Source organism: Erythrolamprus reginae, chromosome 10 (genome assembly GCF_031021105.1).
Source record: "Erythrolamprus reginae isolate rEryReg1 chromosome 10, rEryReg1.hap1, whole genome shotgun sequence".
NCBI lineage: Eukaryota > Metazoa > Chordata > Lepidosauria > Squamata > Dipsadidae > Erythrolamprus > Erythrolamprus reginae.
In genome coordinates, this window is record NC_091959.1 from 12,280,157 (window position 1) to 12,304,689 (window position 24,533).

The 24,533-nt window shown below is 41.8% G+C and overlaps 2 protein-coding genes across 2 annotated transcripts in view; both read left to right on the plus strand.

Annotated features, from left to right (window-relative positions):
• TMC3 (transmembrane channel like 3) overlaps positions 1–4,571 on the plus strand; it is a 31,432-nt gene extending 26,861 nt beyond the window's left edge. Inside the window, exons 21-22 of the mRNA XM_070762777.1 lie at positions 1,320–1,629; positions 3,719–4,571. Of these exons, the coding sequence (XP_070618878.1) occupies positions 1,320–1,629; positions 3,719–4,571 (1,163 nt within the window). The remainder of the gene's footprint in view (positions 1–1,319; positions 1,630–3,718) is intronic.
• Positions 4,572–8,688: 4,117 nt separating this feature from the next.
• STARD5 (StAR related lipid transfer domain containing 5) lies at positions 8,689–23,507 on the plus strand. Its single transcript, XM_070763486.1, has 6 exons — positions 8,689–8,814; positions 13,718–13,767; positions 15,213–15,345; positions 16,760–16,877; positions 18,678–18,771; positions 22,090–23,507. Exons 1-6 carry the CDS (start codon positions 8,725–8,727, stop codon positions 22,235–22,237), a joined length of 633 nt encoding a protein of 210 aa, XP_070619587.1. The 5' UTR covers positions 8,689–8,724; the 3' UTR covers positions 22,238–23,507.
• The last annotated feature ends 1,026 nt before the right edge of the window (positions 23,508–24,533 follow it).

Consider the following 24,533-nt stretch of genomic DNA (forward strand, 5'->3'; position numbering starts at 1 on the left):
ATTGCTTGCTGTTTTTAGAAATTGAGGCTTTTTTGTGCCCGGGGAAGAAAACGCGTGATGCCGCGGTCAGAAAAAAAAGTTGCCCAGAAGCGAAAAATTTTTTGTCTCAAAAGCATCCATGGATGCTAGAACTTGATTTGATTAGATTAGATTTATTGGATTTATATGCCGCCCCTCTCCGCAGACTCAGGGTGGCTCACAACAATGGTAAACAATACATAGTAATAAATCTAATATTTAGCAATCTAAATTACAGTTTTAAGTTAAAAAATCCAAAAAAGAAACCCCAATATATAAAAAACAACACACAATTGAATCATATACAAAACCTACATGGGCAAGGGGGAGATGTTTCAATTCCCCCATGCCTGACGGCAGAGGTGGGGTTTAAGGAGTTTACGAAAGACAAGGAGGGTGGGGGCAATCCTAATCTCTGGAGGGAGCTGGTTCCAGAGGGTTGGAGCCACCACAGAGAAGGCTCTTTCCCTGGGTCCCAAGAGACGACATTGTTTAGTTGACGGGACCCGGAGGAGGCCAACTCTGTGGGAACTAACCAGTCACTGGGGTTCATGCGGCAGAAAGCGGTCTCGCAGATATCCTGGTCCAAGGCCATGTAGGGCTTTATAGGTCATAACCAACACTTTGAATTGTGACAGGAAACTGATCAACAACCAATGCAGACTGCGGAGTGTTGGAGTAACATGGGCATACTTAGAGAAGCCCATGATTGCTCTCGCAGCTGCATTCTGCACGATCTGAAGTTGCCAAACATTCTTCAAAGGTAGTCCCATGTAGAGAGCATTACAGTAGTCGAGCCTCGAGGTGATGAGGGCATGAGTGACTGTAAGCAGTGACTCCCGATCCAAATAGGGCTGCAACTGGTGCACCAGGCAAACCTGGACAAACGCCCCCCTCGCCACAGCTGAAAGATGGTTCTCTAATGTGAGCTGTGGGTCGAGGAGGATGCTCAAGTTGTGGACCCTCTCTGAGGTGGTCAATACTTCCCCCCCCTGGGTTATGGACGGACAGATGGAGTTGTCCTTGGAAGGCAAAACCCACAGCCACTCCGTCTTATCCAGGTTGAGTTTGAGTCTGTTGATTTGGGGTGCAATTCCATGCTTTAAAATGGCATTGCTTCCTATTTTTAAAAATGGAGCCATTTTGGTACCAGGGGAAGAAAACACATGAAAAAAAAAAAGGTGCCCAGAAGCAAAAAAAACCATTATCTCAAAAGCAAAAACGGTATTGCTTGCTGTTTTAAAAAATTGAGCTTTTTTGGTGCACAGGAGAGAAAACGGGTGATTTAACTTATTTTTTAGCTAGAATCCAAAGCGCAGAAGGAAATGGCAAGAGGCCAGAACAGGAGACTGACGTCATCAGCCAGGAGTCTTCGGCTCGGTCCTCAACCCCTAGGAAAAATGGCAGTGTAGTAAACTTCGAATCTCCTAAAGCCAGCCACATACAGACAATATCTCAATCGGTACCACCGCCTGAAATTCTGAAAACAGTGGGCCCATCCCCAGCAAAAGATAATCCAGGTGTTCCAACACCTGCAGCGCCGATTCCCGTCACTCCAGCGCCGCCTATTCCTGAGATGGCAAAACCTCGAACAGAACCTGCAATCAACAGGTAAGTCCCTTCCTGTTCTGCCCTAGGTAAAAACGTAGCAAAATGCACAGTTTGTCTGCAATGAGTTTAATCAATCACTAACTACTAATACATGTCTTAGTAGAGGAATTTAAAGGCAGTCTTTTCTAGCAAAAGCTCAATTGTTAATTACTGTATTTTCTGTTCAGTTCTGTTCAGTTCTGGAGACCTCGCCTACAAAATGATATTGACAAAATTGAACGGGTCCAAAGACGGGCTACAAGAATGGTGGAAGGTCTTAAGCATAAAACGTATCAGGAAAGACTTCATGAACTCAACCTGTATAGTCTGGAGGACAGAAGGAAAAGGAGGGACATGATCGAAACATTTAAATATGTTAAAGGGTTAAATAAGGTTCAGGAGGGAAGTGTTTTTAATAGAAAAGTGAACACAAGAACAAGGGGAGACAATCTGAAGTTAGTTGGGGGAAAGATCAAAAGCAACATGAGAAAATATTATTTTACTGAAAGAGTAGTAGATCCTTGGAACAAACTTCCAGCAGACGTGGTTGGTAAATCCACAGTAACTGAATTTAAACATGCCTGGGATAAACATATATCCATCCTAAGAGAAAATACAGAAAATAGTATAAGGGCAGACTAGTCAGACCAGAAGGTCTTTTTCTGCCGTCAGTCTTCTATGTTTCTATGTTTCCAGAGTATAAGATGCACCTTTATACTCCCTAAAAGAGGCTGACAATTCAGGTGTATCTTATACTCTGAATGTAGCTTTTTCCCCCCAGCCCTAACTAGCTGCTAATGATCTTTCCAGCTCTTACATTGCAGGCTCTTTCATTGTTCCTCTCTGCAAAGAATGCTTTCCAAGCCTTATGTCTCTGTAGGGGTTTTTTTCATTGCTCTACTTGCTCTGAATAAGTTTCTTTCTAGCCCTAACCAGTTGCTAATGATGTTCCCAGCTCCTAGCAGCTTGCAAGCTTTTATTGTTACTCTCTGCAAAGAATGCTTTCCAAACCCTAAGTCTGTGCAGGGTTTTTTTTAATTGCTTTACTTACTCAGGAAGCTTCTTCTCAGCCCTAACTAGGTGCTAACGATGTTCCTAGCTTAAACCACTTAACAGTCCTTTTCTTTTTAAATATTTGTACTAATTTGCCACTTTTCAAGAGAGCGCAATAGTAAGTACAGAAGAAAATCAAACAAAATTAAATTAATACTAGTATATACAGATATTAGAATTATAATATTATTATTATTATTATTATTATTATTATTATTATTATTTATTGGATTTGTATGCCGCCCCTCTCCGCAGACTCGGGGCGGCTAACAACAGTGGTAAAACAGCATGAACAATCCAATTAATAAAAACAACTAAAAAACCCTTATTATAAAAAAACCAAACATACACACAAACATACCATGCATAACTTGTAATAGCCTAGGGGGAAAGGATAACTTAACTCCCCCATGCCTGGCGACAAAGGCGGGTCTTAAGTAATTTGCGAAAGACAAGGAGGGTGGGGGCTGTTCTAATCTCTGGGGGGAGTTGGTTCCAGAGGGACGGGGCCACCACAGAGAAGGCTCTTCCCCTGGGGCCCGCCAAACGACATTGTTTGGTCGACGGGACCCGGAGAAGGCCAACTCTGTGGGACCTTATTGACCGCTGGGATTCGTGCGGTAGAAGGCGGTTCCGGATGTATTCTGGCCCAATGCCATGTAGGGCTTTAAAGGTCATTACCAACACTTTGAATTGTGACCGGAAACCGATCGGCAGCCAGTGCAGGCCGCGGAGTGTTGCAGAAATATTAGCATTAAAGTAACTATATTTATTATATTAATTATACACCAGACTATAATTTGTCTCTCAAGTATATAAGTTAGTACATGCTTTTTTCCATTAACAAATTAATTTCATAATATACTTCAATGATTTATCATGCAGGCTATATTGCCCCTCCTAAATTGTAAAGTCTAGATTTTATTTATTACGTACCTCGAAGTATTTAAAAAAAAATAATAATAATAAACAAATTAACATTATTAAAACAACTATAAAGCAAAACTAAACTGTCTATACTTTTTTTTATCGTCTTGTCCTTCTCTTCCTTTCTTAGATACCCAAACACGATCCATGGCAGTGCTAGTGACCTCTGCAAAGCCAAAGTCTACACTCCTGTAAAGGTGAAGAAACCAGTTGAAGACGTCCATTCGGAGCCCTTGTTCAGAAAGAACTTCACACAGATGAAGCCGGAGCCTCACGGGCCCCCCGGGGGCCCCCCTTTCGTGGGCCGCAGAGCTCACACAGCCAAGTACTACATCGTCAATGAGCACCAGCCCCGCAAGAAAGTCATCCGGGCCACAACTCGGCTGCCAAGGAACATCCTGATGGACGAGGCCGGCGACTTGGTGGAGCTGTACCCACGCCACGTCCGAAGATACGTGGTCCGAACGCCCCGCAGGGCCTACTCGCCTCATTACACCGAGGAGGAGGAAGAAGAGTACAGAAGAGGAGTCGCTAAACAGACTCACCGTCCGCGGTCCCTGTCAGACCTTAGAGCGCCCCCTCGCTTCTACATCGGGGAGTGGACGGACAACCAAGTTCCACCAAGCAGGTCTCTCGCGAAAATGCACTACAAGTCTTGGGAAGATGGTTTTGGGTTGACCTACGGCCGGGGACCCCATCCTCACAGAAAGATACACCTGAAGAATATTGAATTTGACCAGCATTATCCAGAACATCCCGGCAAAGCCAAGCCCATGCCAGTTCCATCTCCCACCGAGTCCGATTCCATTTCTCCTGAATCGAGCAGCGATCAGGCCACCAGCGGCAACGATCAGTACATCCAAGTCATTCCCAGCAAAGAGAAATATCTGAAATCAGGAGTGAAAGGGACCCCTCAAAAGACCAAGTCTGGCGTGGAGTTGAACCTGGCCGAAATGAATGACCTGATATGCTCCAATGTCTAAAGTGGAGAGAAAAGGCTGACATTTGAGAACTATAAACTTGAGAATACATAATAGATAGATGATAGATAGATAGATAGATAGATAGATAGATAGATAGATAGGTAGGTAGGTAGGTAGGTAGGTAGATATAATAGACATAGATAGATGATAGATAGATAGATAGATAGATAGATAGATAGATAGATAGATAGATAGAAAGATAGATATAATAGACATAGATAGATGATAGATAGATAGATAGATAGATATAATAGACATAGATAGATGATAGATAGATAGATAGATAGATAGAAAGATAGATATAATAGACATAGATAGATGATAGATAGATAGATATAATAGACATAGATAGATGATAGATAGATAGAAAGATAGATATAATAGACATAGATAGATGATAGATAGATAGATAGATAGATAGAAAGATAGATATAATAGACATAGATAGATGATAGATAGGTAGATAGATAGATAGATATAATAGACATAGATAGATGATAGATAGATAGATAGATAGATATAATAGACATAGATAGATGATAGATAGATAGATAGATAGATAGATAGATAGATAGATAGATATAATAGACATAGATAAATGATAGATAGATAGATAGATAGATAGATAGATAGAAAGATAGATAGATAGATAGATATAATAGACATATAGATAGATGATAGACAGACAGACAGACAGACAGATAGATAGATATAATAGACAGACAGACAGACTGATAGATAGATATAATAGACAGATAGATGATAGATAGCTAGATAGCTAGATACATACATACATACATACATACATACATACATACATACATACATACATACATACAAACACACCCCTCTCTTACCTACCAACAAATATCCTTTCCCATTCATTTGATCTCTTAAAAATTCTTGATGTTGGGAAATAGCCAAGTAGACTGGAAGGAGGAGTCAAGTGGGGAACTAGCTTGGAATCATTATGCCGCTGCCAGTGTCATAAGGTTGACCTCTTCCAAGATCCATGAAGCCATCTCTGGTTGTTCCCAGGGGATGGCAAGCAGATCTTGCAACCTAGGCAGTAACCAATAAAGTTGCCAAGTCACTTTTCTTGGTGCTGTTGCAAATGAGAGAATTGAGCTGACCCTTTGGAGTAATCGAAATTGCCCATGGAAACCTGATTACTCCCCCACCCCATTTCCAGTTTATTACAAGATCAACTCGGCCGTCAAATTGGCTGCCCAGGAAATGGGAGCGGTGGAACTCTTTGAAAGCTCACGACAATTTAAAATAAAATCACATTTCCTGGGGTCACATGTTCCCACCCAGCATTCCTCTGTGCCCCACAATTTGAGAAACACTGGCGTAAACATTGCTACAGTCCACTTGAAGAAGGAAGTTAGGTTAGCTCCATTCCTTTAACATTCTCCCTATTTGCTTATTCTTGGCTGAATTATTTATTCATTCGTTTGTTTGTTTGTTTGTTTATTTGTTTATTTATTTATTTATTCAATTTTTATGCCGCCCTTCTCCTTAGACTCAGGGCGGCTTACAACAGGTTAGCAATAGCGCTTTTTAACAAAGCCAGCCTATTGCCCCCACAATCCGGGTCCTCATTTTACCCACCTTGGAAGGATGGAAGGCTGAGTCAACCTTGAGCCGGTGATGAGATTTGAACCGCTGACTTAGAGATCTACAGCCATCTGCAGTGGCCTGCAGTACAGCACTCTACCTGCTGCGCCATCCCGGCTCTTTAAATATTTATTTATATGTTTGTTTGTTTGTTTGTTTGTTTGTTATTTCATTTCATTTCATTTCATTTCATTTCATTTCATTTCATTTCATTTTATTTTATTTTATTTTATTTGTATGCCGCCCCTCTCCGTAGACTCGGGGCGGCTCACAACACAATAAAAACAGTTTATAACAAATCTAATAATTTACAATATAAAATATTTTAAAACCCCATTATTAAACAGACATACACACAAGCATACCATACATAAATTGTATAGGCCCGGGGGAGATATCTCAGTTCCCCCATGCCTGACGACAAAGGTGGGTTTTAAGGAGTTTGCAAAAGGCGAGGAGAGTAGGGGCAGTTCTAATCTCTGGGGGGAGCTGGTTCCAGAGGGTCGGGGCCGCCACAAAGAAGGCTCTTCCCCTGGGGCCCGCCAACCGACATTATTTAGTTGATGGGACCCGGAGAAGGCCCACTCTGTGGGACCTGATCGGTCGCTGGGATTCGTGTGGCAGAAGGCGGTCTTGGAATTATCCTTGTTCTGTCACTATACTGCAACAAATGACCATTTAAAATCATCTTTAACAAGCTGATAGAAGAAAATGATCCCACTCTATGAATCTTGGTGTAATGGATTCTGGCATCAGCAGGCCAGCTCGCCAGCTCAGGATCTGCTGTCCCTGTTCAGTTCAATTGCTCTGCTCACTCCAGATGTTAAATAAAATGTTAACTAGCAACAGTTTGCATGTGGTTGAATGATCAACACTGATCGATTAATTAATTTGATTTTTATCTCGTCTACCTTGCTTTATAAGTAACTCAAGGCAGTGAACGGACCTAATATTCCTTCCTGACATATTTTCTTCACAACAACCCAGTGGGGTGGGTTGAAAGAGATTGACTGGCCCAACCAGCTTTCGTACCTAAATCCGAAATAGCATTCATTGTCTCCTGGTTTCTGGTACCTTAACCACTAAGCAATTAACAATTGCATTGGCATCTTTCAATTGCATTGGTATCATGCTCGGATTCCCCCAGAGCATGATAATAACTTAACAATATTACACTGTTCAAAAAATAATAATAAAGGGAACACTTAGACAACAGAATATAACTCCAAGTAAATCAAACTTCTATGAAATCAAGGTTGACTCAGCCTTCCATCCTTCCAAGGTGGGTAAAATGAGGACCCGGATTGTGGGGGCAATAAGCTGGCTCTGTTAAAAAGTGGTATTACTAACATGTTGTAAGCTGCCCTGAGAAGGCTTAAAAATTGAATGAATGAATGAATGAATGAATGAATGAATGAATGAATGAACGAACGAACGAACGAATGAATGAACGGACAAACAAACAAACAAACAAACAAATAAAAAACTGTCCTCTTAGGAAGCAACACTGATTGACAATCCATTTCACATGCTGTTGTGCACATTCAACTTATTTATTTATTTATTTATTTATTTATTTATTTATTTATTTATTTATTTATGCATTTATTTATTTATTTATTTATTTATTTGTTTGTTTGTTTTGTCCAATACACAATAATACACAATGAAGGTTATAGAGGATACAGTATATACGAGGATATATATTCCTATTCATTTACTGTAATAGGAAAGTGAACACAAGAACAAGGGGACACAATCTGAAGTTAGTTGGGGGAAAGATCAAAAGCAACATGAGAAAATATTATTTTACTGAAAGAGTAGTAGATCCTTGGAACAAACTTCCAGCAGACGTGGTTGGTAAATCCACAGTAACTGAATTTAAACATGCCTGGGATAAACACATATCCATCCTAAGATAAAATACAGAAAATAGTATAAGGGCAGACTAGATGGACCAGGAGGTCTTTTTCTGCCGTCAGACTTCTATGTTTCTATGTTTCTAGAATGTATCAAAGAGAGTATGGAAGAGAAATATAGAAGTAAAATATAAGTAGAGAGAATTGCAGAAAATATAAGAGATAAAAGAGATGTAATGGAGATAAGAGATAGAAAAGAAGATATAGGAGATATAGGAGAGACTATAGGACAGGGGGCGGTAGGCACTCGGGTGCACTTATATACTTTATACAGAACAAAGTATTCAACGAGAATATTTCACTCCTATCAATATTTCACTCATTCGGATCGAGGGTGTGTTCTTTGAGTGTTCCCTTTATTTTTATTTGTTTTTTGAGCAGTGTATTACGTGCTCGTGTGTTGCTGCGGTTGAAAGTTGGGAAGTTGGAAGGCTGGGAGGAAAAGCGGGAGGCGACTCAGGCGAGCTGATTTCTCCCAGCAAGGATGGCGCGGCTCCCAAAAGGAGGCTGGTCCCTTTTTTTTCCTGGGCTGGTCTCAGCAGATTCCTCTACCTCCTCCTCCTCCTCCTCCAGCCATTCCCAGTCCAGCCGGGAACGCGTCACCGTCTCTCGCCATGGAGTACCAGCAAGCTGCTCAATGGGCCGCCCAGCACTTGGAGAGCTACCGGAAAGACCCCAGTGGCTGGAGCGGCTGCAAGCGCGCGGTAAGCCGGTGGGTGGTGTGTCTTGCGGCTGGGGGGGTGGAAGGACATCCGCGGACCCTCCATTTTCTCCTTGGAGGGGCTGAGGCTAAAGAAGGGAGGAGATTCGAAGCCGGCGATCTCGCTTTGGACCTGAAGAGGAGACGCGTGGTGGAAAACTGCTCCAGTCCGCAAAGAGACCACACTGGATTTTTCATTGATTGTTAAATAGTATTCATTGCATGTGACGCCCACTTCGATTTCCAAAAGCGATGGTATCTTCTTGGGAGCTGGAAACTAGTTCTTCCTCTGCTGGTTTGGCTAGGTTTTTTTTAAAAAAGAAAATCTGCGAGGAGAACCTGTTTTCCCTTCTGGGGAGAAGTTTGAAAAACAACCAAAACTTCCGCTTACGTCCTCTGCGATCTGAAGTGATCCGGTGATCCATTCTGGCGTCCGTGCAATCTCCTTTTCTGCTAGGAATATATACAGTATTCCCTCCTCCCCCCCTCCGTTAGATTTGAAAGGGGAAACCTAGCCAGCTGAAGTTTCGTTTTGTTTTCTTTCTTTCTTTCTTTCTTTCTCTTTTCCTTCCTTCCTTCCTTCCTTTCTTGGTTAATTAGCAGTAATTAAACTCCAGTGAAGACTCTGAAGCAAAGTCACTATTTGTCTATTTACAAAGAAACATGCTGGAAACAGCAATGAAATCAGAGGAATGTCAGTTCTTCCTTCCTTCCTTCCTTCCTTCCTTCCTTCCTTCCTTCCTTCCTTCCTTCCTTCCTTCCTTTCTCTTTTTCTTCCTTCCTTTCTTTCTCTTTTCCTTCCTTCCTTCCTTCCTTCCTTCCTTTCTTTCTTTCTTTCTTTCTTTCTTTGTTAATTAGCAGTAATTAAACTCCAGTGAAGATTCTGAAGCAAAGTTACTATTTGTCTATTTACAAAGAAACATGCTGGAAACAGCAATGAAATCAGAGGAATGTCAGTTCTTCCTTCCTTCCTTCCTTCCTTCCTTTCTCTTTTTCTTCCTTCCTTCCTTCCTTCCTTTCTCTTTTTTTCCTTCCTTCCTTCCTTCCTTTTTTCTTTGTTAATTAGCAGTAATTAAACTCCAGTGAAGACTCTGAAGCAAAGTTACTATTTGTCTATTTACAAAGAAACATGCTGGAAACAGCAATGAAATCAGAGGAATGTCAGTTCTTCCTTCCTTCCTTCCTTCCTTCCTTCCTTCCTTCCTTCCTTCCTTCCTTCCTTCCTTTGTGATATTTATATGCCACCCAATTCCAACAGGACTTTGGGCAGCTCACAATCATCCCAACAGATTAGAAAACAATGTAAAATTGCACATGTGCCGACTTGATTTCTACGGGCTTCACCTCTGGCTCCGAACTAATATATAATGTAAAGGGATTTCTCTCCCTTAAAAATACTATTTATTAATTTATTATTTATTATTTATTATTTATTAATCAGATTTGTATGCCGCCCCTCTCTGCAGACTCGGGGCAGCTCACAGCAATAATAATACAATGTAAACAAATCTAATATTTAAGTTAATTTAAAACCCCAATTTAGAAACCAATCATCCTAGCATACCATGCATACATTTTATAAGCCTAGGGGGAAGGGAAAATCTCAATTCCCCCATGCCTGACGACAGAAGTGGGTTTTAAGGAGCTTGCGAAAGGAAAGGAGGGTGGGGGCAACTCTGATATCTGGGGGTAGCTCATTCCAGAGGGTTGGGGCCGCCACAGAGAAGGCTCTTCTCTTGGGTCCCGCCAAATGACATTGTTTAGTCGACGGGACCCGGAGAAGGCCAACTCTGTGGGACCTAACTGGTTGCTGGGATTCGTGCGGCAGAAGGCAGTCCCGGAGATATTCTGGTCCGGTGCCGTGAAGGGCTTTATAGGTCATAACCAACACTTTGAATTGTGACCGGAAACTGATCGGCAACCAATGCAGACTGCGGAGTGTTGGTGTGACATGGGCATATTTAGGAAAGCCCATGATAGCTCTCGCAGCTGCATTCTATAAATCCTTCTTAGAAAAAAAATAGGAGGTACAGGAATCTACGGACATCAAAGAGAATTTAAAGAATTACGGTTTTAAGCAAAGACGGAAGTTCTTTCACTATAACAAGGTGTGAGTACAATAAATCTTAAAATGGCAGAGGGAGGGGAAAAAGAAAAAGAAGGAGCTTCCAGCTTAGCGAACATTGAAAAAAAACTGGATAAACTGCTGGACATTTGTTCTGGATTTGAGCAGAGATTTATTAAAGTAGAAACTACAATGGGTGATTTGGCTTCAGAAGTTAAGCTAATTAAAAAGGAGGAGGAATCTTCTGCTGGAAAGATACAGAAAGTTGAAAAACAAGTGAAGCGTAATGATGAATTAATTAAACAAATGAATGATAGAATTGCTAATCTGGAGGCCCATCAGAGAAGAAGAAATTAGCATCTGTGTGGGTTCACAATGGACTTTGCCTCTGATTCAAACTTACCGTAATGGAAGGAGTCTTTGCTTGGATAAAGAAGCAAGCAGGCGTTCAAGTCAGCTTGGAAGATTTATTGCAAGTCCACTGGGCAGCAGGACGAAGAGATAGGGAGAGGCAGAGAGACATTGTTGTGGCTTTCCTCAGTGAAAAAAAAAGCAGAGATGATTTACAAATCTTTGAAGACTTCTACTTACCTTAAACAAGATGGAAATGAGATAAGAGTTCTGAGGGATCTCTCTGAATATAATATAAATTTATTAATTAATTTTAAAAAATTTAAAAAAACCCAATGTAAAATATAATAACAATAAAAGAGCACATAATAATATAAGATGCATTAATAACCCCTTTAAAAACATGCATACTGTCAGTCATTCCTAATTTAAAGAGTCTAGAATTGTCCTTTCATGAACAGCTCTCCCGGTTTGGGAGTTTGTGGGATTGTTTACCGGATAATATTTGTGGAAAAAGAAAGCCGCTAGTATCTTTTTATTGTTTTGCATGGTGGCTAGAGGGCTAGGGAGATTCTCCATCATCCAGGTCATGGCTTATTTTATTTTATTTTATTTTATTTTATTTATTTTACTTTACTTTACTTTACTTTACTTTACTTTACTTTACTTTACTTTACTTTATTTTATTATTTATTATTTTATTTATATTTTATTTATTTTATTTTATTTTATTATTTTATTTATATTTTATTTATTTTATTTATATTTTATTTACTTTACTTTATTTTACTTTACTTTATTTTTTTATTTTATTTTATTTTATTTATTTTATTATTTTATTTATATTTTATTTATTTTATTTTATTTTATTATTTTATTTATATTTTATTGATTTTATTTATATTTTATTTTATTTTATATTATTTTATTTATCAAAACATGTACAAGAGAGCAGGTATTGGTATGAACATAAACATAAAGCAAAGCAGGTACAGGTAAATTTGGACAACAGGACAGTAAGACAGGGATGGTGCGCTTATGCACGCTCCTGGTTATTGTTGTGGTTATGGTTGTTCCCAAGGTGCTTTTCCAAAAGACAATTGGGCTTTCCTGTTTTTTGGGTGTGTTTCTTTTTTTAAACAAACCCGAAGAAGCTTTTTGCACAAGAAGCGAAACATTTTCTAAAGAAGAGAACAAGAAAATACAGGTGTGTTCTTGGATAGCGTGGCTACATTCCTGTGATGCCTGGGGGAAGGAATGCAGCCTCACATCTATTCAATTAAATATCCTCACTGAGGTCAATTGAAAGAGTTGGCAGAGCAATTATTGAGAAGGAATAATTGTATAGTCAAGAAAAGATTTATTTTGCAATCATCTCCCAATGCAACATTGTTCCCTGCTTGGCAACTTTAAGATTGATGGACTTGGCAACTTTAAAATTTATGGATTTCAGCTTCCAGAATTCTCCAGCCAGCTTAGGACACTGAGTCCGTTGTAGCTTAACTTGAATTTATTGAACAAGAGCTGAAACGATAACCAGTAACTAACACTACAAAAAACCCAGAATCCGTGCCGACAAACCATTCCTCGATACTTTTCAAAGCGGCAGGAAAAACTGAGACAGGCATTTGTCTCGACCAATCAGTGGCTGCTGCCAACGGTCGCTCGGGACCAATCAGATCAATAGATTGTTTTAACTGTCAGACATAACAAAGTCCACAGGTCTTAAAGTTGCCATGTTTGAAGACCTCTGAGCTAGATGAACCAACAGCCTGAATCTAATCAGCCTTTATTAGATTCCAGAATTGAATCTCTTAAGCAGAAAACAGATGCATGCTTTATTCTACATGATGCATATAGATGTTTCTTTCCTTTGGCTTGAGCAAGAATTAAAAGCTGGGGGATTTATTTATTGCTTTCCCCTAGAAGCCAAGGGGGATATGTCCAGGAAGTTACAGGAAGTCAAGCGTGCTCAAAACTAGACTTTATTTTGCACATATGCAATTAGATATTTTGTAAACACAAAGGGAAGAATGAGGGGTGACATTTTCAATGTTTACAACGACACTGAAAAAAAGTGTATTTTTATGACTTAACACTATTGTAGCATCCCTGTGGCCACATGATCAAAATTCAGACGTTTAGAAACTGGCATGTACTTATAACGGCTGCAACATCCTGGGGTCATGTGACCATATTTGGCAACTTTTTGACACGGTTTCAACAGAAACACTTGAACAGAATCCAGAATTACGGTACTCTTGTTTAAAGAAGGTCTGTTGAAAGCCACGGGGAAAGTTAATGAAAAATCTAGTTGCTTTAAGCAAATTTATTTCTTTTTTAATTTGACACGAGACAAGCCTTGTGGGTGTTGGTTGTTGTTTAAGTCTCTTAGCGTTACTTCCTGAAAATGTTCAAAAATTATTCAGTTTCCGCGTACTACAATAATGCAGCTGGTTATATCTGATTTTTTTTTAAAATGTCTTTCTAGAATAATGTCACAATATCTTGGAGACCTTCAAATGTATTTCATGGAAATCTGTAAGTAAAAAAATCACAGAAGCAAAACAACATTTAGGTAAATGTTTTAAAAATGTCTTTCTAGAACAATGTCACAATATATTGGAGACCTTCAAATGTATTTCATGGAAACCTATAAGTAAAATTGTAGAAGCAGAACAATATTTAGGTAAACTTCAGAGGCAGGGGGATAAATTGACCTCTAAGATGCCACTTCTGTCTTATTTATTGCTAATTTTAGTTATGTGCTTTTAAAATGTGAGTAATGTAGTCAATGGCTGGTAGATGAAGCACAAAGGAGAAGTAACAAAAGAGAAGAAACTTCTAATCAAATAAATGTGTAAGTAAATAGGCTTTCCATACATACTAGTCATAGTTTTTTCTTATTTTCTTATTTTTCTTTGGAGAAGAAAGTTTTTGTTTGTTTGTTTGTGATTTGATTTGATTTGATTTGATTCGATTCGATTCGATTTGAATGCCGCCCCTCTCCAGTGGACTCGGGGCGGCTAACAACAGTGATAAAAACAGCAGGTAACAATCCAATACTAAAACAACTAAAAAACCCTTACATAAAACCAAACATACATACAAACATACCATGCATAAATTGTAGAGGCCTAGGGGGAAAGAATATCTCAGTTCCCCCATGCCTGACGGCAGAGGAAGTTACGAAAGGCGAGGAGGGTGGGGGCAATTCTAATCTCTGGGGGGGAGTTGGTTCCAGAGGGCCGGGGCCGCCACAGAGAAGGCTCTTCCCCTGGGTCCCGCCAAATGACATTGTTTAGTCGACGGGACCCTAAACTTCATCATTAGGAAAAATATTGTGTAACATAAAGTATGACGCAAACTGATTTGCCGCCTCATTCCATTATAAACAGCCGATCTTATAAAACATGACTTATCCCACAGATATAGAAATGAACCATCCCTAGAAAGCTTTAATTATGATGAAATACAGAACTGTGATGTGTATATATTTAAGTAACTGAGCATTTTGCTTAGGTGAGGTGCCACTTTCTTCAGTGTTCTGTATAAAACAAACACCGTTTTCTTGTAAGCTAAAAAGCGGAGAAATGATTGGAATGCTGGTTTATTGCAGGCTGTGGTATGTTCATTCATTTTTATTTATTTGATTTGAGTTTCATCAAATCTTCGTTACTTTGAGTTTTGTCAAACCTTCGTTACTTAGTAGGCAGTGAACGTACCTACTATTAATTCCTCCTTCTCTTTTCGCCATAATAATAACCCTCTGAAGTGAGTTGAGCGGAGAGAAAATGACCGAACCAAAGTCAGCCAGTAGCTTTCATGCCTATGGTGGTACTAGAACTCCCAGTCTCCCAGTGTCTAGGCCAATACTTCAACTGGCTGCATTTATTAAGGACACTCAAAATGCAATTTGACTGGAATAGCACCCATCTACTTCGTTGACTAACACTTTCTCTCGTTCTTCCTCCTTTTCTCAACAGATACAGAGCAGAAGGAGTTTTAGCTGCAAAACCAGAGGACGTGTTTAAATGTATAAAGCCAGACACTGATGGACTTCGAGAAAAATGGGATGACAATGTGAATAAACTGGCAGTGATTGAATCCATAAACAATGTAAGTATAATACAGTGATCCCTCTATTATCGCGAGGGTTCCGTTCCAAGACCCCTCGTGATAATCGATTTTTCGCGATGTAGGGTTGCGGAAGTAAAAACACCATCTGCGCATGCACGCCCTTTTTTTCTATGGCTGTGCATGCGTACATGGTGGAGTTTGCGTTCCCCGCCGCGCACGCAAAGGGGAAACCCGATTCGGCTCCTCGCTGCTGCTGCGCTACCGAGCAGATCAGCTGCTGGGCGGCCGAAGGAACCTTCCCTGGGTCTTCCCGGCCGCCCACGCAAAGCGGAAACCCCGGCTCCTCGCTGATGCCCACCGCTCACCCGCCCGCCAGCAAGAGGGGGAAGACCCAGGGAAGGTTCCTTCGGCCGCCCAGCAGCTGATCTGCTCGGCGCAGCAGCAGCGAGCAGACGAAGATCGGGGTTTCCCAGTCGCCCACGCAAAGGGGAAACCCCGGCTCCTCGCTGATGCCCCCGCTCGCCCGCCCGCCGCCCGCCGCCCGCCAGCAAAAGGGGGAGAGATAGAGAAAGAGAGAGAAGGAAAGAAAGAGATGAGAGAGGGAGGAAGAGAGTGTGAGAGAGGAAGAAGTAAGATAGAGAAAGAGAGAGAGAAATAAAGATGAGAAAGGAAGGAAGAGAGTGACGTCATCGGTGGAAAAATCTCGATATAGCATTTCGCGAAGATCGAGATCGCGAAACTCGAGGGATCACTGTACATCTTTACTTGTAGCCAGAAACAGCTAGGGAAGTAAAGGTGCTATTGGGAACAAGCATATAATATACTGCTCAAAATAAATAAATAAAGGGAACACTCCAAGAACACATCCTAGATCTGAATGAATGAAATATTCTCATGGAATACTTTGTTCTGTACAAAGTTGAATGGACACCCCTGTGGTGGGTGACTGATTATCTACTGACATTGAGACTGCAAACACACTGGTTGGGTAAGCAAAATAAGGAAGGAAGGAAGGAAGGAAGGAAGGAGGGAAGGATGGAAGGAAGGATGGAAGGAAGGAAGGAAGGATGGAAGGATGGAAGGATGGAAGGAAGGAAGGATGGATGGAAGGAAGGACGGAAGGATGGATGGATGGATGGATGGATGGAAGGAAGGAAGGAGAGGAGAGGAAGGGAAAGGAAAGGAAAGGAAAGGAAGGAAAAAACTTTGGTTTCTGACTCAGCCCTTTTTATACAGTTGCTAGTTGGTGATATTATTGGTCATCCAGTCCCCCTTAAAATCCATCTTATGTTTATATTTACTCTGATGTGTGATGGGTTGGATGCCATGACGTATGGGTACCATTCTTGCTTAGGTTCAGTGAAACTTCTATTGTGTAGTAGTACACTGTTAGCTTTGCCTTTGGAATGAGATAAGTCTTAAGCATCTTTGCCACCTTTGTGCGCAATTTCAGAACGTTTGCATCCTCAGAACGACTACACCCTCAGCTTTCATGAATATGATCTCTCCAAGAGAGTTCTTAGATGTGGTCCTGATCCAACAGAATGAAGATGGCTCAAAAATGACTGCCGGTAAGCTTGGTCCAGACCTTGGGGGCACTTGGTTTCTTGGGGCTACCTTACACGTCGACAGCCAATTTGGCCATTCAACGGTGACCATCAGTGAATGGAAAAAGTAACCCAAGACTGTTTGTGAATGAGTTGGCTGACGGATTTTAATATATATGGGATTTTTAGTAGTCATTTTAATTAATTAGATTTGTTGTTGTGCTGTTTTTGTACTCTGTGAGCCGCCCCAAGTCTAATAAATAAATAAATAAATAATAAATTAATAATACTAATAATACTACCCTGTTTCCCCGATAGTAAGACACCCCCGATTGTAAGACGTATCGGGGGTTTCAGGGGGGTCGGCTAATATAAGCCGTACCCCGAAAGTAAAACATATGTCTTACTTTCGGGGAAACATGGGGGTATTGCCGGGGGGGGAGCCCGATGACGTCACTTCCAAGCTCCCCGCGCGTCCCTCGCCTTCGCCTCGCCGCGGTGCCACCGCCTCTTCCCCGGCTTGGCAAAGCGAAGGACGGCGCTGGTCCGAAGCGAGCCGAGCGGGCAGCGGCTTGCAGCGAAGGCGCTCGTCCCAGCAACCGAGTCCTGCCAAGGCTCGAGTGCAAGCGGCCAGCGAGGCCGACCGGCTCCGAGGCGAGCGGCCGGAGCTGCGCCCTCCTTCGCCCGCCTCCTTTCCGGCAGGCAGGTGGGGCTGCCCAACTGCGCAGAGCGGCTCCTCCCCTCCAGACACACGCTTCCCCGACACGCGTCTGTGGCTCCACGCGTGCACGCCGCTTGGAGCCCTGAGGTTGAACTTGGAAAAGGGCTCACGAGGCTCCTGTCCCGCGGCTGCCCTTCTGGACTCTGGGGAGATGCCTTCAGGAACGCAACCCTTTCAATTTTTTTCCAATGTAAGACATACCCCGAAAGTAAGACGTAGTGGGGCTTTTGGGGGTAAAAAGAAAGTAAGACACTGTCTTACTTTCGGGGAAACACGGTAATACTACTATTAATACTAATACTAATAATAATACTACTACTACTACTAATAATAAGAATAAGAATAAGAATAAGAATAAGAATAAGAATAAGAATAAGAATAAGAATAAGAATAAGAATAAGAATGCCAGAATCTCTGGAAGATTCTCTTGCAGAGATCTGTGACCCAAAAAAAAAAAAATACAAAAAGAGATCTGTGACCCAAGATAACGTTTTGTATGTGCAAAAAGTTATATTTGATTCAGAAGTGAAATGCTATCGGTTCAGCCCAGTTCAGGCGAACCGATAGCAGCGGCCGCTAGTGGTTCGAAGAACTGGTAGCAGCGGCAGCGTGAAGCTCCACCCACCTACCCAGACATCAGCATTTTCTTGTTTTTAACCTTCTGCACATGTGCAGTAGGGAATGTAAGTAGATTATACTGCTGATTTGATTCTTATGCTGTTGTCCAGTGACCGAGGGGACAATTAAACATCCCCTTCTCAATGCTGCAAGCTTTTCAAGGGAATGGAAAAACCAACAGTGGTGATTTCTCCTCTCTTTCTGGTTGTCGTCAATTTGGGAAGGGAAATGAACGGACAAGCCGTGGCAAAGAGAATCGGTCGCAGAGACGAATAAGTGTCCGATAGACACTGGGGAACCGCAGACATTCAATTTAGTCTTAGAAGAAACTGGTTGTGAAATAGTTGTTGTAATGTTGTGGGTGCCTAATACATATAAATGCTTTCCCTGTCTCTGGGAATCTCTATTTTGATAACGAACGAACACAAAAAACAAAAATAAATAAATAAATCTCAATTTTAATTTTTAATGTTCCTCCCTCATAGCAACCAATGTGGAACACCGCCTCAGTCCACCTCAGCCCAATTACGTGAGAGGCCTGAATTTCCCCTGCGGCTGTTTTGTCATTCCTGTTCCTGGGTAAGATGTGTGGAAATATTTGATGACCTCACCCTGTAGGCCAAGAATGCTCAAAGGGTTTTACACACCTGTTGCTGTTGTTGTTATTGCCAAATTAGAGCTTACGCAACCCACTAACCGAACATCCGTCAGGCAGTTTAAGGGAGGTGGGTTTTTTTCTCAACAGGAAGCGGGCAGCTTTACGTGGGTAAATTGAAGAGTTATTTAAAATGTATTGTGTTTTGTTTTATTTATTTATTTTTTATTTATTTATTTATTGGATTTGTATGCCGCCCCTCTCTGGAGACTCGGGGTGGCTAACAGCAACAATAAAGCAGTGTACAATAGTAGTCTGATGTTAGAAACAATTAAAAACCCATTAATATAAAAAACCAAACATACATACATACATACCTACCATGCATAGAATTGTAAAGGCCTAGGGGGAAGAGGGTCTCAATTTCCCCATGCCTGACGGCAGAGGTGGGTTTTAAGCAGCTTACGAAAAGCAAGGAGGGTGGGGGCAATTCTAATCTTTGGGGGGAGTTGGTTCCAGGTTTTGTCGCATGCCATCAAGAGTCACAATCTGAAATGGGCATCTGGATAAATCTGACCAAACAAACAAGGAAGGAATATCTAGATTTTATACTTTGTGTTGAAAGTCGTTTGGGCAACCGTTTCATGCACGAGTTTATTACCAAATCACGTTACTGAGACTGATATGGTTTGGAAATGAATTATGGATGCCTCCTCCTCCAAGATTTATCACTTCTTGAAGATGACTTCTTGAACATTAAACGGCAATGGAAACTGCAGTTTAATGTTTCCAAATGTAAAATAATGCACTTGGGCAAAAGGAATCCTCAATCTGAGTATTGCATTGGCAGTTCTGTGTTAGCAAAAACTTCAGAAGAGAAGAATTTAGGGGTAGCAGGAAGAGGGAGATTGTGATCCCCTTATATAGAGTGCTGGTGAGACCACATTTGGAATACTGTGTTCAGTTCTGGAGACCTCACCTACAAAAAGATATTGACAAAATTGAACGGGTCCAAAGACGGGCTACAAGAATGGTGGAAGGTCTTAAGCATAAAACGTATCAGGAAAGACTTCGTGAACTCAATCTGTATAGTCTGGAGGACAGAAGGAAAAGGGGGGACATGATCGAAACATTTAAATATGTTAAAGGGTTAAATAAGGTTCAGGAGGGAAGTGTTTTTAATAGGAAAGTGAACACAAGAACAAGGGGACACAATCTGAAGTTAGTTGGGGAAAGATCAGAAGCAACGTGAGAAAATATTATTTCACTGAAAGAGTAGTAGATCCTTGGAACAAACTTCCAGCAGACGTGGTTGGTAAATCCACAGTAACTGAATGTAAACATGCCTGGGATAAACATATATCCATTGTAAGATAAAATACAGGAAATAGTATAAGGGCAGACTAGATGGACCATGAGGTCTTTTTCTGCCGTCAGTCTTCTATGTTTCTATGACATTCTTATAGTGCAGGAGCATTCCAGCTAAGAGATGAAAATATATTTTAAAAAAATAATGTGAGGAGGAAGAGGAACAGTGCATAAAATGTCTTGATGGTGCCTCCTATCTGGAGAGTATGCATGGAGTTGACATCATCGTACAATCCAGCGATTCCAAAGTAGTAAACACATTCGATGCATGTGTCATGCCGTTAGCGTGAGGATAGCATCGGGCACATCGCATTAGCATAGTAATTGCGGAATAAAACAACTTAAAGCTAGGCGTGATCCTTGACATGTGGTAGTTGTAGAAATATCTAAATATGAAAAGAAAGCATTAAGGCCACTACGCAGGAGTGGGCAGCAGGCAGGATGGGGTGGAACACAGTTCCACCAGCGGAAATGAAGATGTGTGTGCAGCTCCAACTGATCGGCGGTTGTCACTTCCTGGATTACTGGTCTCAGCTCAGCTCTCCTTTTTCCCCTGCTGCTGCTGCATCTGGGTTCCTTGCTTTTCTCCTCTTTCCTCCTTCCTCGGACGAGCTTCCCTCTCTCCTGCCCGGCTCCCCCGCAGCCTCACGCGTCCACCTCCCACCTCAGGTGCAAGCAGAAGGTGTGGGTGGAACTGAATTTGAAACATGCCTGGGAGAAACATAGATCCATCCTAAAATAAACTACAGGAAATTGTATAAGGGCAGACTAGATGGACCAGGAGGTCTTTTCCTGCCATCAGTCTTCTATGTTTCTATTAAAGATTTGTAAGACGATTCCATTCCAATAAGGTTTTTGTGTTTTCACTGCCTATTAGCTGAGTAGAGTGCTGTACTGCAGGCCACTGAAGCTGACTGTAGATCTGTAGGTCAGCGGTTCAAATCTCATCACCGGCTCAAGGTTGACTCAGCCTTCCATCCTTCCGAGGTGGGTAAAATGAGGACCCGGATTGTGGGGGCTCTGTTAAAAGTGCTATTGCTAACATGTTGTAGGCCGCCCTGAGTCTAAGGAGAAGGGTGGCATAAAAATCGAATGAATGAATGAATGAATGTATTGTTATATGACTTTCTTCCAAGTCAACCTTGATTCCTGGAGACCACCGTTCACCGTAAGCTGCGCGTGTGTGCGCACGCACGCCCCAAAATACCCACACACATACCCTTTTCCACGGGCGCGAGCTCCCCATCCCCCTGCCAGCCCGTGGGGGTGGGGAAGTGCCGGCAGTAGAAGGGAAGGGAGCCGGGGCTGCCCCTGCCTCCCCACGGTGCCTCCGGTCCCCTAGCGCCCCTGCCCTCTCGGCTCTGCCCCCCACCCACCCAATCCACCCCCTCTCCTCCTCTGCCGCCTCCTGCCTTGGGGTGCAACTACTTCCGTTTGTGTGTGTGCGTGTGTGTGTGTGTGTGTGTGTGTGTGAACTCTTGAACCATTTCCAATAGCTCACCTGTTATTGGAAATGGTTCAAGAGTTCACACACACACACACACAAGGGGGGAGGAGACAGGGATGGAAAAAGAGGAGAAGATAGTAATAAAATAGATTTTGGTTTTGTTTTATTATTAATTTCTTTTAATAAAGAAGGGATTTTTTTTCTTATTCATTCATTCATTCATTCATTCATTCATTCATTCATTCATTCATTCATTCATTCATTCTTCTATGCCGCCCAGGGGACATTGCTGGAGACTACTTGGATAGTTCATGCTGTTTTTCCTGGGATTAAATCACACGGCTGGCTTCCTGCCCAAGGGAGGATTAACAGTTAGAGTTCTCCACGCTTTCTTCTGCACCTTTTAATCACTATACCAAACTGGTTCTCACCGGAGATAATATGCCATTTTTACTTAACTACTTTTTTTCTCTCGTTTTCTCTACAGGGATCCAAAAAAGACTCGGCTGCTCAGTTTCTTTCAGACAGATCTAAGTGGCAACCTTCCACAGAAAATCGTCGAATCTTTCTTACCAAGGAGCATAGCAGGATTTTACGGGAATTTGGCTAATGCAGCTATCACCTTAGTACAGTGATGGCGAAACTTTTTTCCCCATGGGTGCCAAAAGTACATACACGTGCATTATTGCACCAGTGCCCACACCCATAATCCAATGCCTGCAGAGGGTGAAGATAGTGTCCCCCTCTCTCTGGAGGCCCTCTGGAGGCTGGAAACGGACCATTTCCCAAATTCTGGTGGCCCTTGTAGGCCCGTTTTTGCCCTCCCCAGGCTCTAGAGCAGTGATGGCGAACCTTTTATTCCTCAGGTGCCAAAAGAGCATGGACATGCAGTATCGCACATGCACGAGTGCCCACACCCATAATTCAACACCTGGAGAGGGCGAAAACAGCTTCCCCTGGCCCTGGAGGTCCTCTGGAGGCCAAAATTAGATATTTTTTAAATATTAGATTTGTTCTTTGTACATTGTTTTATTATTGTTGTGAGCCGCCCCTAGTCTGCGGAGAGGGGTGGCATACAAATCGAATAAATAAATAATAATAATAATAATAATAATAATAATAATAATAATAATATAATAATAATAATAATAATAATAATAATAATAATAATAATAATTTTAAAAAATTGGCCTGTTTCCTAACTTCTGGTGGGCCCTGCAAGCTTGTGTTTTGCCCTCCCCAGTCTCCAAAGGCTTCCCTGGAGACAGGGAAGGGTAAAAACGCCCTTCCCCACCCCCCTGGAGGCTCTTTGGAAGCCAAAAATGCCCCCCTCCAAGCCTTTTTATGAGTCAAAAATCAGCTGGCCAACACACACATGCACATTGGAGCAGAGCAGGGCAACAGCTAGCATGTCAGTAGATATGGCTCCACATACCACCTCTGGCATCCATGTCATAGGTTCACCATCACTGCTCTAGAGGCTTTCCTGGAGCCTGGAGAGGACAAAGTGCCCTTCCCCATTTCCACGGAGGCCCTCCGTAAGCCGGAAAAGGGTCTCGGTGTGGGCCAAAATCAGCTGGCCAGCACACACATGCACGTTGGAGCTGAGCTAGGGCAATGGCTTGTGTGCCAGCAGATATGGCTCCGTGTGCCACTTGCATTAGTAACCTAAGTTATATCCCCTGTCCCCTCCACTCACCTCCAATCCCACTTTTATTTTCAAAGGAAAAACATACGGTAGCTGGGCTGTGTATTAATAATACTGAGACTGCACTTCACAAATGCACAAGCGGTTCCTGGAGATTGAATTCAGAACTGCGATCGGTTCGAAAGGATGCGCACGGATTTCTTCCTTAATTTAGACGGATGTGAGCCCAGGTCTGGAATTAAATAGCACTTTATTCACACCACTGTGGTTTGACCTTGTTAAGGACTCTGGAAAAGAAATGAATCTCTTTGGGTTTTGCTTCGCGAGATAGGCTTTCAAACTTAATGACATTTTAACAGGAAAGAGTTGGATCGTAATTTGCTGTGCTGGCTTCTTTCTGAAACTGCAGTTTAATGTTTCCAAATGTAAAATAATGCACTTGGGGAAAAGGAATCCTCAATCTGAGTATTGCAATGGCAGTTCTGTGTTAGCAAAAACTTCAGAAGAGAAGGATTTAGGGGTAGTGATTGCTGTCAGTCTCAAAATGGGTGAGCAGTGTGGTCGGGCAGTAGGAAAAGCAAGTAGGATGCTTGGCTGCATAGCTAGAGGTATAACAAGCAGGAAGAGGGAGATTGTGATCCCCTTATATAGAGCGCTGGTGAGACCACATTTGGAGTAGTGTTCAGTTCTGGAGACCTCACCTACAAAAAGATATTGACAAAATTGAACGGGTCCAAAGACGGGCTACAAGAATGGTGGAAGGTCTTAAGCATAAAACGTATCAGGAAAGACTTCATGAACTCAATCTGTATAGTCTGGAGGACAGAAGGAAAAGGGGGGACATGATCGAAACATTTAAATATGTTAAAGGGTTAAATAAGGTCCAGGAGGGAAGTGTTTTTAATAGGAAAGTGAACACAAGAACAAGGGGACACAATCTGAAGTTAGTTGGGGGAAAGATCAAAAGCAACATGAGAAAATATTATTTTACTGAAAGAGTAGTAGATCCTTGGAACAAACTTCCAGCAGACGTGGTTGGTAAATCCACAGTAACTGAATTTAAACATGCCTGGGATAAACATATATCCATTGTAAGATAAAATACAGGAAATAGTATAAGGGCAGACTAGATGGAGCATGAGGTCTTTTTCTGCCGTCAGTCTTCTATGTTTCTATGTTTCTGTAAATCAAAAAGAAAATCTGATGCTGTATATTTGCCAAATTCCATTTGTTGTTTTATCTTTCACAATGATGACAACATCATTCATAAGGCCTGAGTTTAG

Coding starts and splice junctions, on each gene's coding strand:
- STARD5 (XM_070763486.1), top strand. CDS start 8,725: ATGGAGTACCAGCAAGCTGCTCAATGGGCCGCCCAGCACTTGGAGAGC. Junction 16,878..18,677: donor TGGCTCAAAAATGACTGCCG/GTAAGCTTGGTC, acceptor CCTCCCTCATAG/CAACCAATGTGGAACACCGC. Junction 18,772..22,089: donor TTTGTCATTCCTGTTCCTGG/GTAAGATGTGTG, acceptor TTTTCTCTACAG/GGATCCAAAAAAGACTCGGC.